At 40.1% G+C, this 16,533-nt stretch overlaps 1 protein-coding gene across 2 annotated transcripts in view; it reads right to left on the bottom strand.

The window, feature by feature from the left end:
• Positions 1–266: 266 nt before the first annotated feature.
• Positions 267–16,533, bottom strand: part of dock1 (dedicator of cytokinesis 1) — a 213,875-nt gene continuing 197,608 nt past the window's right edge. The window contains exons 46-52 of one of the 2 annotated variants that reach the window (XM_084937450.1): positions 15,170–15,253; positions 9,673–9,810; positions 7,325–7,467; positions 6,608–6,806; positions 4,320–4,494; positions 3,627–3,778; positions 267–1,787 (exon numbers count right to left, since the gene is read on the bottom strand). In XM_084937450.1, the coding sequence (XP_084793576.1) occupies positions 1,692–1,787; positions 3,627–3,778; positions 4,320–4,494; positions 6,608–6,806; positions 7,325–7,467; positions 9,673–9,810; positions 15,170–15,253 (987 nt within the window). In that variant the 3' untranslated portion in view covers positions 267–1,691. The remainder of the gene's footprint in view (positions 1,788–3,626; positions 3,779–4,319; positions 4,495–6,607; positions 6,807–7,324; positions 7,468–9,672; positions 9,811–15,169; positions 15,254–16,533) is intronic. The other variant, XM_084937451.1, reaches the window with a different exon arrangement.

A 16,533-nucleotide genomic window follows, 5' to 3' on the forward strand; every position in this document is an offset into this window, starting at 1 on the left:
TAAAACTTATTTCATTGTTAAGGAAACAGGAAAACAACAGTAATTATCAATGTCTAGGTTATTAAAATGATTAATAAAATTGTCACAATATGACCTTCCAGTCTGTAATTTGTTGATTAAAACAGCACTCTATAACATTTGATAAAGAACATTATAACAACAGTTATTTCCTTAAACCTGGGCATGCTGCCACAAGGCTTTATATTAAGTTATTGCACCAACACCCAGAACAATGCATATTATTAATGTAATTAAAGTGCAATGTAATTTAAAGCTGCTCTCCAAGTAATAATTATACACCAACTTTCAACTCCAACTATTAATCTGGAGTCAAAATATATTAAATCTGTCCAGGACAGAAATCCCAGGAAGTTTCAAGGATAGCCACTTATTTAGATGACACGTCATTATACTCGAGAAGCGTGGAAACCACCCAGACTAAAAAAAGAAAGAAAGAAAAAATGAAAATCTTGGTGTGCCCTTCAGGAGCTCCCATAAAACGAGAATTCAAGATCGTACGAGGCAGGACAAAGCTGGCAGCTGTTGTTTGCTGGCTTATTGACGCTTCGCCACTTTCAAACACGGGTCACATTCACACATTCGGCTTCGAAAAGAGAAACGATCGTTTAGCGAGAGGACAAATTATGCAAATGAAATTGCATTTGAGTACATGTAAGCGGCATTTCCCGATAACACACCACTCCCGCGCACTGATAAAGAAGTGGCTGCGGCGACGGCTGTCAATTAAGCAGGAGAAGCAGAAAGCTTCGTTACTTAGTGCTCAGCTGAAGTGAGGAAACATACAGATTGCCAATTTGTTCGGGATTTCTGAAATGTGCAAACACTCGCGTCTATTTTCAGCACCTCTCGCCGCGCACAGAAATAATGAGGAAGACATCATCTTTTAAAAATACATACATTTGAAAGTTTATTCAGAAGTCATGTCAGTAGTGAATTGGGAACAGTCATTATTACTGAAATCCAAGGTTACAGCAATCAAGGACAAGATCTGAACAATGATAACGTGGTAGGAGTTAGTTGTATGTGCACTCCAAAATTTTACCAATAAAATCCATCTTTTTTTTTCCACATACCAACTTTGTAAAGCCCCTGTCAATTCAAAACCTACAAGCCCTTTTTTGTTCATATAAATGCCACTTAATCTAATGACACGTTAATACAAAAAAATCATAATCAAGTCACATACAAAAAACCTGAAATAAAATAGTCCTATATACAAACCTCTGTACACAGTGGGAATATGAGTAAAGAGAGAAATAATGCTTTAATGAGCCATTTGCTCTCATATATTTGAGAGTGGGTCAGTACTGGAAAGCTGTTGGTCCAAGCTCGTCTGTCTGAGCACAACGTCACAATAAAATTTCGATGCGGCATTGTATCGGTCCTAGACAGCATCTGCAAATTCAGTGAATGCTTCTGTGCAACATGCTCCCTGCTGCAGACTGCATCATCGTCAAACAGCAGGCAAAAAAACATAAGATTAAAAAAAAGAAAGGAAAAGAAAAGATGGTACGAGGGGGCGGGCTGCGGTGAGGTATTCATCTTGTCAAGCTGGGACAGGGAAGCGAGGAATGTGTGGGTAAAAACAACCACTTTTCTGGGGTTACTGTTGATGTTGTTTTTGTTGCGTTGTCAGTGTGTTGTTTGGTCCTACTGTCAAGTTTCTTTGTTTACTGCACAATTCCTGAATCGATGGAGGCCTGTTTCCTGGTGGTCTTGGGAGGAGGTGGAGGTGGAGTCTTGCTCGGAAGAGGTGGCGGAAATTGCTGCGAACAGACAAAACGGGAACGTGAAACCTAGTTTTTTACAAAATAGTTTTGGATTTAAAGCGCAAGATTAGCATGTTCTATTGCTCCCATATTATTTTTTCTTTTACAAGAGGTTAATACTTGGATCATCTTAAATAATTTATTAAACACAAGGCTTTGATTTATTAAAACATGTCATACCTTATCTTACAGCCTGCATGGCTCTACAAATGACTGAAGAAGTAAGATAGAGTTTACAGAGCAAAGATTTCTCACCTTCTTTTACAACACACATTATTTCAACAACTCAATCCTCCACCCTGATTGCATCAAGCGATAAAACTACTATATAATGATAACCAATGATAACAGTTAAGCACACAATTATTCAGACCCCACTCCTGTTTGTATGCTTTGTGAAGGAAACTGAAACCTGTTTTCCTGCCAAAGGGCTCACCACATTTCACTGTGTCCCTGTGTGCAAGTCTTTTTTTTTTTTTATCAGAGCACAAACTGCATGACTACAAAGTTTCTCCCTTCTCCAACTGCTGCTTTGTAAATGCCAAATGTACCTTGAGGTTTATGGGCTTCAGCATTGGATTAGTAGCCTCTGAGGCTAGCATTATATCAAGACTTTGCTGAAGTTTAGACCCTGAAATCTGTATTCAATAGTCTGACGAATTCTTCAAGATGGAGGTGATTCTTGGATAAATGCAACATCTTAGCACAATTTTCTGGACCAGGGTTGGGGACACATTGCTTCCAACCTTGTTGAACAATTTCAATGTTCTTAACAGATGGGTGTCCTTATGATCTTGGAATTGCCAAGTCTTATGTTTCTTTTACAGTCCCACTGACCATTTGAGAAAACTGTCATCAGGCAGTAGATATTTTCAGTTACAGCTAAAATATTCAGGAAAAAAACATTACTTTCTTAAAAATGCCGTGACATTTTTAAAATTGTTAATACTTATAATTTTAGTATTATTAATTAATTTGAAAAACTTTTGAACAATTTGACAGAAAAATTGGATAAAATTTTAAAACAAAAAGAATTAAACGGGGAGGTAGTACGAATAAAGATTAGTGGCTAGAGATCTTCTGGTGTGTTGAGATAAGTGAAAGGTGATTACAAGTCTTATTTAATCCAGATGGAAAATGTCTCAGCTGCTTAAGCCTGTCTCTCCACCTGAATTCTCCTCCTCAAACACCTGAGTTCCCAGCAGAGAGTACAGACAAGGAGTAATGCAAGTCAGTGACCTCACCTCTGCCTCCATCAAAACTGTAAATGAAGAATGGCTGTCACTCAGTCTCAGGACATCTGCGCTCACTACATTACTGTCAGCTTGCTGCCACACGGTGTGCATGTGGCTCTGTTTTACTACCTGTCCGTGGGCCGTGACAGTGGATAAATAAGATTAGTTAACAGAGTGGTGAAGCTGGCTAGAGTAGAAGTCGGCGAGTGTGGAGAGATGAGCCGCTGATTAACAACATGAGGGCTTCTGATGGATGTGAGAGGTAAAGTAATCATCCAATCAATCACGTCTGAGCACCAGGGGCAATGAGTATAAATAACATTGGGTGGACAGGTGGGTATGGGCTCTTGCTGCTAACTGACTGATGCCTACACTCTTCTGTGACACACATTCTAAAAATGACGGACAAATCCACAACGAGCCCAAATGTAAACAAAAAACACACATGCATGAACTCGCACACGTCAGCACAGGAAGTACACGAGCAGGGGATAGTGGAGGAGGCTGACCCAAATGTCAAGTGCGTGTAGCGGTTGCTTGTTTCATTACAAGTGCCATGCATCATTAAGGAGCTGCTCTCAGCTCTAATTAAAACACCTACTCTTTGATGTGGAGGGGGTGGTGGAGGTGTCGAGGGACTCGTCAAGTCTTGATTATCTAGCAGGTTGCCGTAATCAGCTGTGTTGCTTTTCAAAGGCAGCGGAGGAGGGGTTTCACCTTTGTCAGAGCAACCCATCCCGTTCAGCTCCAGACCTGTGCAAGAGGGCACTCATCAGCTCACATTCGTCATTGAACTACATTAGAATATCTTACACAGCAGGGCTGGTACCCAGAAGAGTTCAAAAAGGGTCCATTTCTGAGAAATTTATGTTGATTGAGACTAATTAATTTTTTTTTTTCAAAGAAACTAGAAGAAAGGGGACTTAAATTTCGGAGACAGTCATTACTTCGCATATTTGAGGGGAATTTACAGTACAGAACAGTATACCTCTACTGAATAATGGATTTTCTGGCTCTGCGGTAGGTATGAAGTCCTATGAAACATGTATGTATGTACATATCTATCTATCTATCTATCTATATATAAAGACAAGCGTCTGTCATCAAGATAAAGACAAGTGTCAGCTTTAGATTTGCTGTATGGACAGAAAATGATAATGGTAATGTTACCCTGAAACTACTTGGTGTGCGAATATACACACAGAAACCCCTAAAATACTGCAGTTACAACGTGTCACGGTAAAAAAACAGGAACAAAAATAATGCTGAATGGCAGCAAAGTACGACATCTTACTGGAAACGGCATGCAGGTTGTAGGAAACTTTGCTCCTTGGTGTAATGGGTGGGGGGCACTGTGAGGAGGAGCTGGAGGAAGAAGTAGGGGGTCCAGGTGACACAGAAAGACGGCGGTCTCCAACAATTTGATTAAGGACTTGGCTTCTTGGTCTCTGGGGCCGCAGAGGGCTTATCTGTGTCATCAGACATAAAGAAAACAAGATATCAGTGTGATATTACAGCGGGCTCAAAGTAAACAATGAAAGTTACAGAAGTCAATAAAATAGAACTGAGAATAAAATTTGCTGACAAGAGACTTTTGATTAAATATCATAGGGAGCCAATAAAAGATCACTTAAAGGGGAACATTTTATTTTCACACTTTTATGTGTGTGTGTGTGTGTGTGTGTGTATACAGCCATACTGAACAGGCTATTTGTGAAGGAAAGCAAAAACCATTCAGATAAATGTTCTTGTTGGACTGCAGGAACTTATTTGTGGCTACAAATAATTGTTTGCATGCAAGACTGTGTTTCCTCCACTTTGGTATAGCAGGAATTTGAATATGAAAAGCTGTATCCTGAGGGCTATTCCACTCTGTAGTCTACATTAACAAACAACTTTGTAATTGGCCAACTGAAACAGTCAGCCATAAGGGAGACACTAAAAGTAACACACTTTATTCAGGGATTTAATTTTCTCTTGAATGCTGAAGATGAAATTCACATTGTGGGTGAAAAAAGCAATTTCTTGATTCCAGATTATACTTTCACACCGAGCTACTACATCCTAGTATGTGGTAATCACCGGAGACCAATAGGTTCTCTACCCTTGACCCCGGGGGCATGACGCTCGCGTCATGAGCCAGACGGCTCCACCGTTGCCAGGGGCTTCTTTTGGATTCCATTCCTGCCCTTATCTTACTGCCGTTAGCCAGGGAGCATTCCCACTGGGCAATGAGAACACAGTGATACCACTCGGCTGTAATGGACACAGCGGTGGTGAAGAGGGACATGAACACAACAGAGAAAGAGAGAGGAGAGGGGGAGAGATGAAGATATGAAGAGTAAAAAGAGAACTGAGGGAACAGTTGAGAAGCAGAATTGTGAGCTACATCATGGAGAGAGGAAAAGGCAAGAAAATAAAGACCAAGTCAAAGATCTGAAGAGAACAAAACATAACTGAAATACTCTTGTTTGTAGCTTCTCTTACTCTACATGAAAGGGAAGACAAAAAAAAAAAAAAAAAAAAAAACTACCTTCACAGTAACACCAAAAAACACAGCAGGGATATTTCTCTATTCTATGGCCCACTGATGTTTGCCGTGCGACGTATATTGCACAATGTTTTATGTGCAAGTGGAAAAAGACGGGTTATGATTGCATTAGGTGATCACGTGTTTACTTGCCAAACTTTTCTGGATTTTTTTGCCTTTAATACTTTTCTCTTAGAAGGTTTAAAAGAGTATAAGGAAGGTTGATAAAAACAAACGAAAATAATTTGAAACCACAGTTTTCACCTTGCAGTTGCACGTCTCCTCCAATCGGTGAAATTGCACTTACATGCCTGTTTTCCCGTGTGAACTTTGGGGGAAACAAGTTGGGATGTTTTCTACAGCTGTCTGTTTTCGCCCAGCAGGAAGCAGTCCACAGTGATCAGACCACTTGAAATACTCTGTGGTCTAGGCAAGCGAGGTGCCTGGAGAGTATCCACAGCTCGCATCACATCCATTTTCTATTGGTGATTGCACTGGGCTGTTAGCTACCTTTTTTAGCACACTGGTGCAAAAACATCATTTGGTCTTCCTACTAGTGAGCTAGCAGGTTAAAGACCGTCGTCTCAGAAATCTGTTCTCACCCGGACCTATGTCAGGTGACAGTTAGAAAAGAGACATAGGCAGATAATCTAAACACCTGCTACACTTTCTATTTGGGCGCCTAAAATTAGTGTCACCAAATGAGTATCTGATCAAATTCGAAATACAGTTAGAATTTCTCCTTCTGTTCCTGATTTATGAAGTAGCTGAATAACAACAAGAAAAGTGTTTTGGGAGCACATTATGATGTCGCAGTGAAGTTGACCCTCGGCCTTTTGGATATTCAAACTTCATCACTTCCCATTTCATTCTATTTGACATTTATGTGTTATTGTGTCATAATTAGCATATAAATTCTTAATTTATCATGCCTTGTGTGGTCACAGTAACCTCTGACCTCAAATTCCAATCTATCCCCGAGTCCAAATGTTTGACACAAGCCAGCAGAGTTACGAGAATGACCGACCCAAACAGAAGACGTAAAAACGTACCGTCTCTGACAGTATGACAGCTTCAGCTGGCTGCAGAGAGATGTCCGCTGTTTTCATCTCTTTGTCAAAGACCTCCTGGTGCTTACTGGTCCTCTTCTCCTTCTTCTTCTCTTTGCGGTCCTTCTCGGGTTCATCACGGTCTAGTTTGTCCTGAGACTTGGTGTGCAGCTTCTTTGGTAGAAGAGGCTCCAGCGCAAAACTGAATAATAATAATAATAATAATAATAATAATAATAAAAAAAACAATACATCAACTCAAACAAAATGTATTAAAATTTATTGCCTTCATTACTATCCTCTACTTTAATTTGTATATCCCGACTCATGCCAGAGAACATGTGGGAATATTCCTTTATCAATAGTAATCAGTTTCAAAGATCTACACAAATCTGCTGCATGCATGTGTTTTATGTACATTCTGATTAAATAACAAACAGAGCTAATAGCGCAAAGAATACTTCAGTCACAATTTCAATGTGAAGTTGTTAAAGTTTCAACCTGCATGTGAACTGGAAGAAAGAAAGCAGATGCATTTTTCAAGCACTTTCTCTGAAATTCTCTTAGATAAGGAATCAAAGTGGCCCCTCTGTGTATAAATGACATGATTTCCCCCCCCCCCCCAAAAAACAACATTGATTCTTGCAAGAACAAAAAAACAGAACAAATGCTAGAGATGACATAATTTATGCCCCAAAGAATAGTGAAGCATGATGTTACCCATCTGAGCCAGGCCTGGAGGGTGAGTTGTCAGAGGAGATGGAGGTGACTGAAGCTACTGACAGTGGCCTTTGGGAGGAGGGCATGGTGAAGGACCTCACCATGGAGGGAGGACGAGGTCCCCGCCGTTCATCTGCTGGAGGCTGGCAGCAGAGAAGAAAACAAACAAACAAATAAAAAACAGAAAATTATTTAGTTTAAATGTTACTGATTTCTTTGTAGTTACTTAGAAAGTGCTCGCTGAATAAGGTAGCAGTGGGTGACAAATTACAGGAAATCCCAGATTAAAAGAGTAGAGAAAGAACAAATACACGGCATGGTACAGAGGAGCAATTACCATGAAATCATCCTCTGTGGTATATATAAAAATCCTGCTTGGGGGCTCCTGAATCACATTTTTTTCCATCAAAACTACAAGTGGAAATGATCTATGTGAGAAGGAGAAGGGTACAGGCCTACACTAGACCCAGTGGCAATTTTAAGCTATGAGTGGGTGGGTTAGATGCACTTCTCCCATTAGATGGAAGGGTCACTGCAAATCAATACTAAGCAAGAAAATGACAGGAATCTTCTTCATAGTCACTAGATTTCAACCTAAATTAACACCTAGGGAGAGATTTTGGACTTTGATGTCAGGTGGTGCTCATCAAAACATCAAATGAGGAAAAAAAATGGCTTCCATCACTGCAGCAAAGAATTGTGAAATCAACGCCCGAGGCACACCGAAGGCCTTTTGCTGACACATGGTGGCACAACACTTCATTTAGACACTTTATGTTGGCTTTCCCCTTTAATTTGTCACTCTTTCACTAGCTGGCAGTGATTATACAAAAGTATAATCACTGCCAGCTCGACCATTTTGCAGTCACTCGAATGGTCAGCACCTCCATACCAGGAAGAAAGGTGATAATTTTTTTACACAGCATTAAAAACGCTCCAGCTGCCAATAAAACCGCCCACAATATATAGCTGGCTTGTGACAGGAAAACTGTAAAGCTGAAGGTCTTTTGCAGTTTTATCCTAAACCGATGTCCAGTACAGAGCTCGTAACAGAGCCGCTTATCTGAACATACAAGGTTAGCGGTAAAAAGAAAAAGAAGGAATCTTGTAGGACTAATAATTTCTGCTGAAATCTGACAAAAGAAAAATCTCGCAACAGCAGCTCTAACAAAGGAACCTTTTGCATTTAAAGAGTCTTTTCAGCCAAAGAAAGGGGCCATCACACACCTGATAGGGTAACCTTATTATCACACCCTGGAAAGAGATAGCTTTTCTCTTGTTTGAAAGGTCACCACCCTCTTACTTTAAAAATGGGCAGGTGCCCCGTTACCTCAGGCAAGATTGAGTGAAAAGCTTGGTCAAGCAGCAATTAAATCTGTAAAAGAGGAGAGAGATGGAGGCAACCCCACCATGTGCGCACACGCACACTAACTTCACAGCTGACTTGAGCAAAAAGAAAAACACACGTGACACACAACAGCAAACTAAACTGTGAATTTGCCATTTTTATCACGTCAGCCCGAGCATCTCGACTTAGAAATCTCACCGAATGCTGCTAACTGCAGTGCTAATTGTTTCGCTCTATTTTCTGGTTCACACGCCAGATTATAAAAGTTTGGAAGCACTTTATGACACAGGAAAATCCTGTAAGTCCTAACAAGAGTCAGTCCTTCTCAGTTGCCATGTTTGTGTGCAACCTACACCTGTATCTGTTTTAATGACAAACCAAAAAAGTTAATTGTTTGCACCTCGTTTTTGTGTCATTATGAAAAAAATATATGCAAACATCTTGTCTGCTTTCCACAAAGATGGTTTTGAGCACTCTGAAAGGCGTTTATGTGTCTATGGACATGTTTTGCCAACACAGCTCTGCGAGACAGGGTGTAATTTGAATGAAAATGAAAGCGTCATTCGAAGATGGACATTGTTTCTTTGCAACTTTAATCCGGGTCAAGAAAGCCTTTAAATTTTCTGGGAATACACCCGTAATTAGGTATATTCTAATGACACAAACCTAACAAAATACTAAAGAAAGAACATGTAATTTCATTAGTGCTTCCTTTTGAATATTAAAGACATGAATAAATGTACAAACTACAAGCTGACCACAGAAAAAGGAAGATCAACATCCTACATAATGGATGTATGAGAGATATAACAATAACAAATAATGTTATAAAATATTTCAGAAAATCCATCTCACAGAAATCTTTAGCCAAGCACCAGAAAGAACTGCAGATCCCATTAGTCCCTGTTAAAATTAGCACACTGAGCTACAAAGCACTGTCTGTGTTTAAAGAAAAGAAGAAAAAAAAAAAAAAAGCTCAAGTACAGGAAAAAGCTCTTACCAGAGACTTTACCCCATACTGTTTCTCCACCTTCTCCCGCAGTTGCTTAAAGCACGCCTCCATGCGGTCATGAAAAGGCCTCAGTGCCTCTGTGACCTTCTCTCCATGGATCCGAACACCTTCAGCGAGATGCGGAATCTGGTGGAAGAAAAACAGCAGCGTGAGACAACTTTATCAAACACACCCTGGACTGCAGAGATGAGAGATCAGCTACATGCTGCTTCTTCCTTCAGAGGAATGCATTAGCGTCTGTCATTAACTTCATAAACTTAATTTCATGCACATGTCCTTTGGCTCCTTGCCCTCTTGGATGTGCATATTCAGCACCAGCAGTAAAAGTACATCAGTAATTTTGCATATGCACTGCAAGCTTATCCAGGTGGAAGCGGGAACATGTTACAGAAAGCTGTTGCCATGACACTACCGCCGCTTTCCTGACCCCACCAACATCAATGCAACATATAAATTAAAACATGGCAATGAAAAAGCTTAGACTGATTACATCTACAGGCATCTACTTTGTTTGGTTGGATGTTTCCTTCTCCATATCTGATTGCAAAAAACAGTATAATGCATCCTTTCAGGAACACTGCTGCCGGCCACTCTGTAGGAAGCTGGTGAATAACAAAATCTAAACACATACCAGAGGCAGCTCAGGTAGAGGAAAAGGGAGAGAGACAGGCAGTGAGCGAGAGTAGGGGGGGGAAGACTGAAACTGCTGAAAACTAGTAATTAGGAAACCCCAGTGCCACAGCTCTGCTGACTAAATCTGGTAAGAGGAGGACGCACCATCCCTTGGGAGAGTGACCATTTGAGTGTTTTTTCCTCTCTGCTGGTTAAACTCACAGGTTAAGGGTTTTCTGTTTTTTTGCAGAGGTGTTTCATGCCATCTTTGGCAGAAACAAGCAAAGATGTTATAGTCAGCTGTGTTAACAGCAGATCCCTTCTCTCCCATAGCAACTGTAAAAATATTACTTTACCGCGTTACCTCTATAAACGAGAAATATAGTTAAAGCTGAAAAAAGGTGTCTGTAATTCCCCTCTGATGAATAACTTAAAAAAAAACCAAACTGCATTAAACGGGATTTAATTTCAACATCTGCATTTACTGATCCCAGTCAGACAATGAAACAAATTCACCTGAACAAATGGAAGAAATAATCTGTGAGACGTGAGACATATTGGATAGGTGGGATAATAAAGAAAAGTGTTTGTGTGTGTGCTAACCTGACCTTCCCTAGCCTACCCTTCCTTATATTCCCCTATTATGAGCCCACTTCAATCAACTTGTCCAAAACACCAATGCACTTTTGTGATGCAATGTTTCATAATACTCCCCAAATCATTTATATTTTATTTACACCCATGTCAAGATAAGAATTTCTGTCAGAAAGGAAGATTAGCAGCGCAGAAACACACCTGTTAAAAGATACTAGCCACCTAGCTATATGTTCTCAGGCATGTGATACGATGTGCTAATAAACAGCATCCTGTGATATGAGAATCACAAAACCTCTGGCCCGAAAGCATAAATGAAATGGAGGCCACAGACACCATGCAGGCATTCCCCCTGTTAGTGAGCACCTTCATCATCACCACTGGGATCTCACGGAAGAAGGAAAAGATGCGTCTGGGTATGAAAAGGCGAAGGGAAGGAAAAGAGAGGCAGAAGGTGAAAAAGGTTAAGAGAAAGGAGGGGGGAGAGGAGTTTTTGAAGGACGAAGTGTTGTGAGATGAAAAAGTAATGAAAAAACACAGCGAGAGTGAAAGCTGAGGCAAGATTCACGTCTCCCAGGATACCCACATCTTTTTATAGACCTTTGGATGATTGAGTGCGGCTGAGTTGCGGCATGGCAACAGATTTCTGCTTGGTGGCTGCACAGCGATAAGCTCATTGCGGAAGACACTTAGGCTCAAGGTTGTCAACACACACACGTGCGTATATGCGCACACAAACACACACAAACTTGCGAGTCTAATTATATAACTTAACTTTTTAAAAAATGCTTTTAACCCTCTCCAGCTGTCTAAGAGAGATATCTGTTTATCAGTTTCACAATTTGGCATATCAGTAAGAGATATCAGCTCTCGTGATGCTAAGGTGAATGTCATTATTAGAAACTGGGGACTTGGTTCTGCATTCATAAAAAGCCAACACCAAGTCCACGGTAAACATTATCTTACAGAGTCATGACAATACAAACTGTAAAAACTAGTTTACTTCATGGAAGAGGTACATTTGAGTTATTTTACGGGATAAAGAGGCAAAGCTGAGGTGTCAGAGATGACATGCTAGTTGGGGAGGCTAGGCAAAGCTAAGAGTGTTGTTGTTGATCATAAGTCACAGTGACAATAACATGTCACTAACAGTGCCCCCTTTCATGCAAGCTTTGAAAATAGCATTCATTAATATATTAGAAGACAATCAAAATGGCACGAAGGATATTGACATGTGGGTAATTTGAGTTTTCTGCCCCGATATTGATAAATGACAGTAGCAAAAACAGTGGAAGTGTGTATCTAAACCAACACAGCAGTGTGTAAAACTACAGACTGCTTGCAGAGAAGGTCAGACGAGCTGAGCACAAAGGAGTCACGAGTACAAGAAAATACAACATGCACAGTTCAAGCCTAACAGCATGACTTTGCTGTTCTGTGAACACAGAAACTAGACACGAGCGTAAGAACACTGACAGTCACCGTGCACTCACAAGCAACTGACTTCCTATGCCACTGGCTTTACCAGCCAGTCATGTAGAACTACTGGCAATGAACACTATGCTAAAATTACATAGAGGCGATACAATACGGCAATATTGAGGCAATACAAATGTACAATTGTGGCCACGTCTGTCCTTTTTTTTAACCCCCTTATGACAAAAGATAATTTACAGATAACCAGGACTATCATGAACCTATAACAGTTTATTTTTAATAAGAAGCAAACAAGACTGCATTTAGTCATTCATTATGACTGCTTAACCATTAAAGCTTCTGGTTTTATTTTTGTGTCCCGAATTCACATATTATGCCATCATAATTCCATAAAAACAAGAATTTTTGAACTAAACATCAATCTTTCTCACTGCACTTCATTTAGTGGGCTGCAGCGATTAGAAATCACGCTAGAGCCCCATTTATAAACAGGCAAATGCCAGTATTATCAGCTGACAGCTATAAATGAAATGGCACTGGGGTTTAAACCCCCCCCAAAAAAAAACAGAGCCTACTGTTCTTAACCGAACCCTGTCATTCAACTGCCTTTCTGATTCACAACAAACAGACTTCTGAGCCACACCCCGCGGTGGTAGGACAGCCACGCTGATGCTTGGTATTAAAGCTGCGATGACATATTAAGACCTTTCACGAAGGTTGCGCAGGTCTTGGAGACGTACGCAACATTTGGCGAGTCAGACAGACTAATAAGCAGACTCCGCTTTATGTGAGATGAAGCGACCAAAAGAAAAAGGCTTCTGTTAGAGGGTCCTATTAGGAAACAAGCCTGCCATTAAAAGATGATGTTTTTATGCTTGTGAATACAATGTTGATGCCCTGGTGAAAATTCCCCTGATCGTTTAGCTCCCCATAAACAGACTGAACGATGTAGAAGTGAGGCGTTTCAGGAACTCATTTAGGCATCTTTCCAGAGCCAATTATAAACAAAAACATTTCTAAAAACCCCTACTTCGTACTTGCCAGGGAGTTGTTGTTGTTGTTTTTTTACAACACCTATTTTCCTGATTTCCACTTGCTCATTTCTCTCTAATTACTAAATGAGGACAATGGGTATTTCAGGATAGCAGTGCACAACGGCTCATTTCTACCCGTTTAGTTTGCTCATTGGAGCCGGCTCGCCTTCATTTGTCTCATTTAGATGGATTCAAAACACAAGATAAACAAGCCTGCAGTCTCTGGCAAAGAGACAGCTGACACCAATTCAAATCTGCTTTAGTGATCGCTCTAAACTTTGTTGTGGGTATGTTTGGCATAGGCTTTCCTCTATGGCATGTCTGCATTATGATTACACCAAATAACCTCGAAATAATTTGAAACAATGATTTTAAGGACACTTTTCGAAATGGCTCCTTATATGAGTAGTACAATGGAATTAAAAAATAAAAACCTATGCCACAAAGGTAATCACACCAAGATTACTGCTTGCTGCCACTGCTTCATGAAAAGTATAAAAATAACTGATAGGTCTTAGAGATGAAATCCAGCTGCTTGCTCCAACCCTGTCATGTATAACGTCTTTGTGATATGCACAACGTTCCAGGAGTGATGAAGCAGCAACATGCTTATTTTTAGGTAACCTGCCGCTGCTGTGTCAACCTCTACTTCAGTCAGCGATTTCCTACAGATCCCCACGTACGCGCCACTTGTACGTCTACGAGAATGATGATGGAAAAGTAGGCACACGTGGAAAATTTTATTTTTTTAAAAAGTCTTACAGCAAAACAATTATGTGAGCAGCATCATCAGTGTCAGACGCGAGGTACGAATACAAGATACATTCTTCTGTGTGAATCACTGAACCATGTAAAGTCGAAAGGCACAACAAAAACAAAAGAGCGTTACTTTTCAGAGTCGGCAAAGTTCCACCAAAGATGCGGAGCACAAAGTCGACCTATTTTACAAACAACTGAGAGAGGTACAACTTTAGGAAATTAAATTATCTTTCTCTTTCCTTGGAGTGAAGAATACGAAGCAGACTTTTCTTGTATCTGTTCAGATCCTGGGTGAACCATAAGGCAGGAAACCACAACTTCTTGAGTATTAAAGTAACCCACAGTTCAGATCCAGAGAGTTATGCTCTATTAAACAGGATGTTGCTTTCCAGCGGTCCTCGTGTGCATTTCTTGCCTGCTGCATGTGCATCTCGCTCAGTGTTGCAGTGATGCTCACAGAGGCTCACATTTCCCCTGTTTGCAAGAGTTACTGCACTGAAAACTACTGCTACTGCACAAACAATAATGTATGTTCAGCTGTAAGTTTCACACTGATTCATTTTTATTTTTTATGTATAATCACTTTAATGAAGTTTCACACATAAATGCAATTTTACTTTAAATTTCAAAATCACACAGCGTAATGTCTGGAGGGCTGTAGATGGTGGTGCAAGGTTTGAACATTTCTGGTGTTGATTCCATTAATAAACTTCTCTAATAATTTTAACCATAGTGACTTGCCCAAAGCAAATGAATGCAAACCAGTGCCAATGACGTTAAAAGACTGAGTGGGATGAATGCACATTTTCATGCCTCCCAAGCTCCTTCACACCATCTAATCCATACTCAGCATTTTGACTGCCTGTCGGCCATGTCTTCCTATGCTCTTTACTTGTGCTATGGAAAAAGAATGCAAAGAATGTAACATCGTTTAAAGTAAATAATTTCAAACAAACTGGCAAAAGCACTGTTCCCTGAATCCTGGACCCTTATGATGCTTTGCCATTTTCACCTACGTGTCCCATGGCTCTTCAGTGCTATGGTCTTACCTGCCAGGCGATGAGGTCCTTTAGTTTCTCTATCTTTTCAAGGTCCTCTGGATGCTCCTGGATGTACTTGTCATTGAAAAAGGCCTGGAGAAAAAAAAAAGATGGCAGACAGAAAAACACTGGAGTAAGTATGACTATATAGAAAGGAGGAAAACCTGGAGTAAAGGTAGGTAAAGGTAAAAATGTAAAGATGTTTGCGATATAAATAAAAAGAAAAATGGGAGGAAATAAAGATGAAACAAGGGTGAAGCACTGGGAAAGTCTGTTAAGATGTGAAAAATGTAGTCAAGACAACCATCTCTCATCCACTGCTCGCAGTATTTCACTGAGACGAAGGAGTGACCTGAGGGCAAAGAATTCCTGTTGCTTCTCCTCTGACTCAGAAGGCACCCTCAAGACTGGTATAACTCTATTTCAGGTAGAGAACCCAATAGGCTATCGCTTTTTAAAATAATCAAAAGGGTAAAAGGGTTGTGTTAAAAAAAAAACAGAAAAAAGACCACATGAGCCACTATAGTATTTGGATTACACGTGAAAAATGATGAAAAACAGGATACAGTGAAGACTGAGTTGGGCTTTTGGAAAAGGAAAAAATAATGGATTTATGATGACCTAACAGGAACATGAAATAGATAAAAAGGTATAAAACATTAACCATCATAGTGATAGGGATTCAAGAATTTGCAGCAAGCATACGATGATAAGAAGTAGGAAGAAGTAGAGATGCGCTAATTGCAATTTTCTGATTCTGACTTTTATTTTTCAATTCAGATCAGGAAAAAAAAAAGTTTAAGCTTTAGAATTTAGGCAACAAGTTACAGGATGTTCAGTCACTTAAACTGCATTAATGCTGTGCTCTTACTGAGTCTGCTGGCTTCTTGCTGGCTCTGAACTCTGGACAGCTTTAGCCACTTGGCCTTTGCTGACTTCTTAAAAATGTCAGTGCTCATCTGGGTTAGGGTGATTTAAGTGTCTGATTAAGTTTGTTGTTATGAATGTTTTTGTGGTGGCCCACATGTAGTTTATCTCGGCACTCAGAGACGACCAGCATGGGGCAGCGAGTGATGCTAAACGGACCAGTTACTAATCAGATATATATCAGGCTAACTGGGCAGTCACTGGTCTGGAAATGAGTGGGTTTTGGTACTTGGATGGCTGATAGGTGCATCTCTAATAATAACACCCAATTCACATCATGTAATATAACCTGGGAATTAATGTGTTTTTATTTGAATGAGTTTAAAACATACTCTTAGAGATAATTTAAAGGCACAGAGTACCTTTTTATCCTTAACATGTACTATATGCAAAAATATATACTATAAGCAACAATAAATAACGTAGGCATTCCTCTTGTTTCGTTT

Source organism: Perissodus microlepis, chromosome 8 (genome assembly GCF_051167445.1).
Source record: "Perissodus microlepis isolate ML-2025 ecotype Zambia chromosome 8, ASM5116744v1, whole genome shotgun sequence".
NCBI lineage: Eukaryota > Metazoa > Chordata > Actinopteri > Cichliformes > Cichlidae > Perissodus > Perissodus microlepis.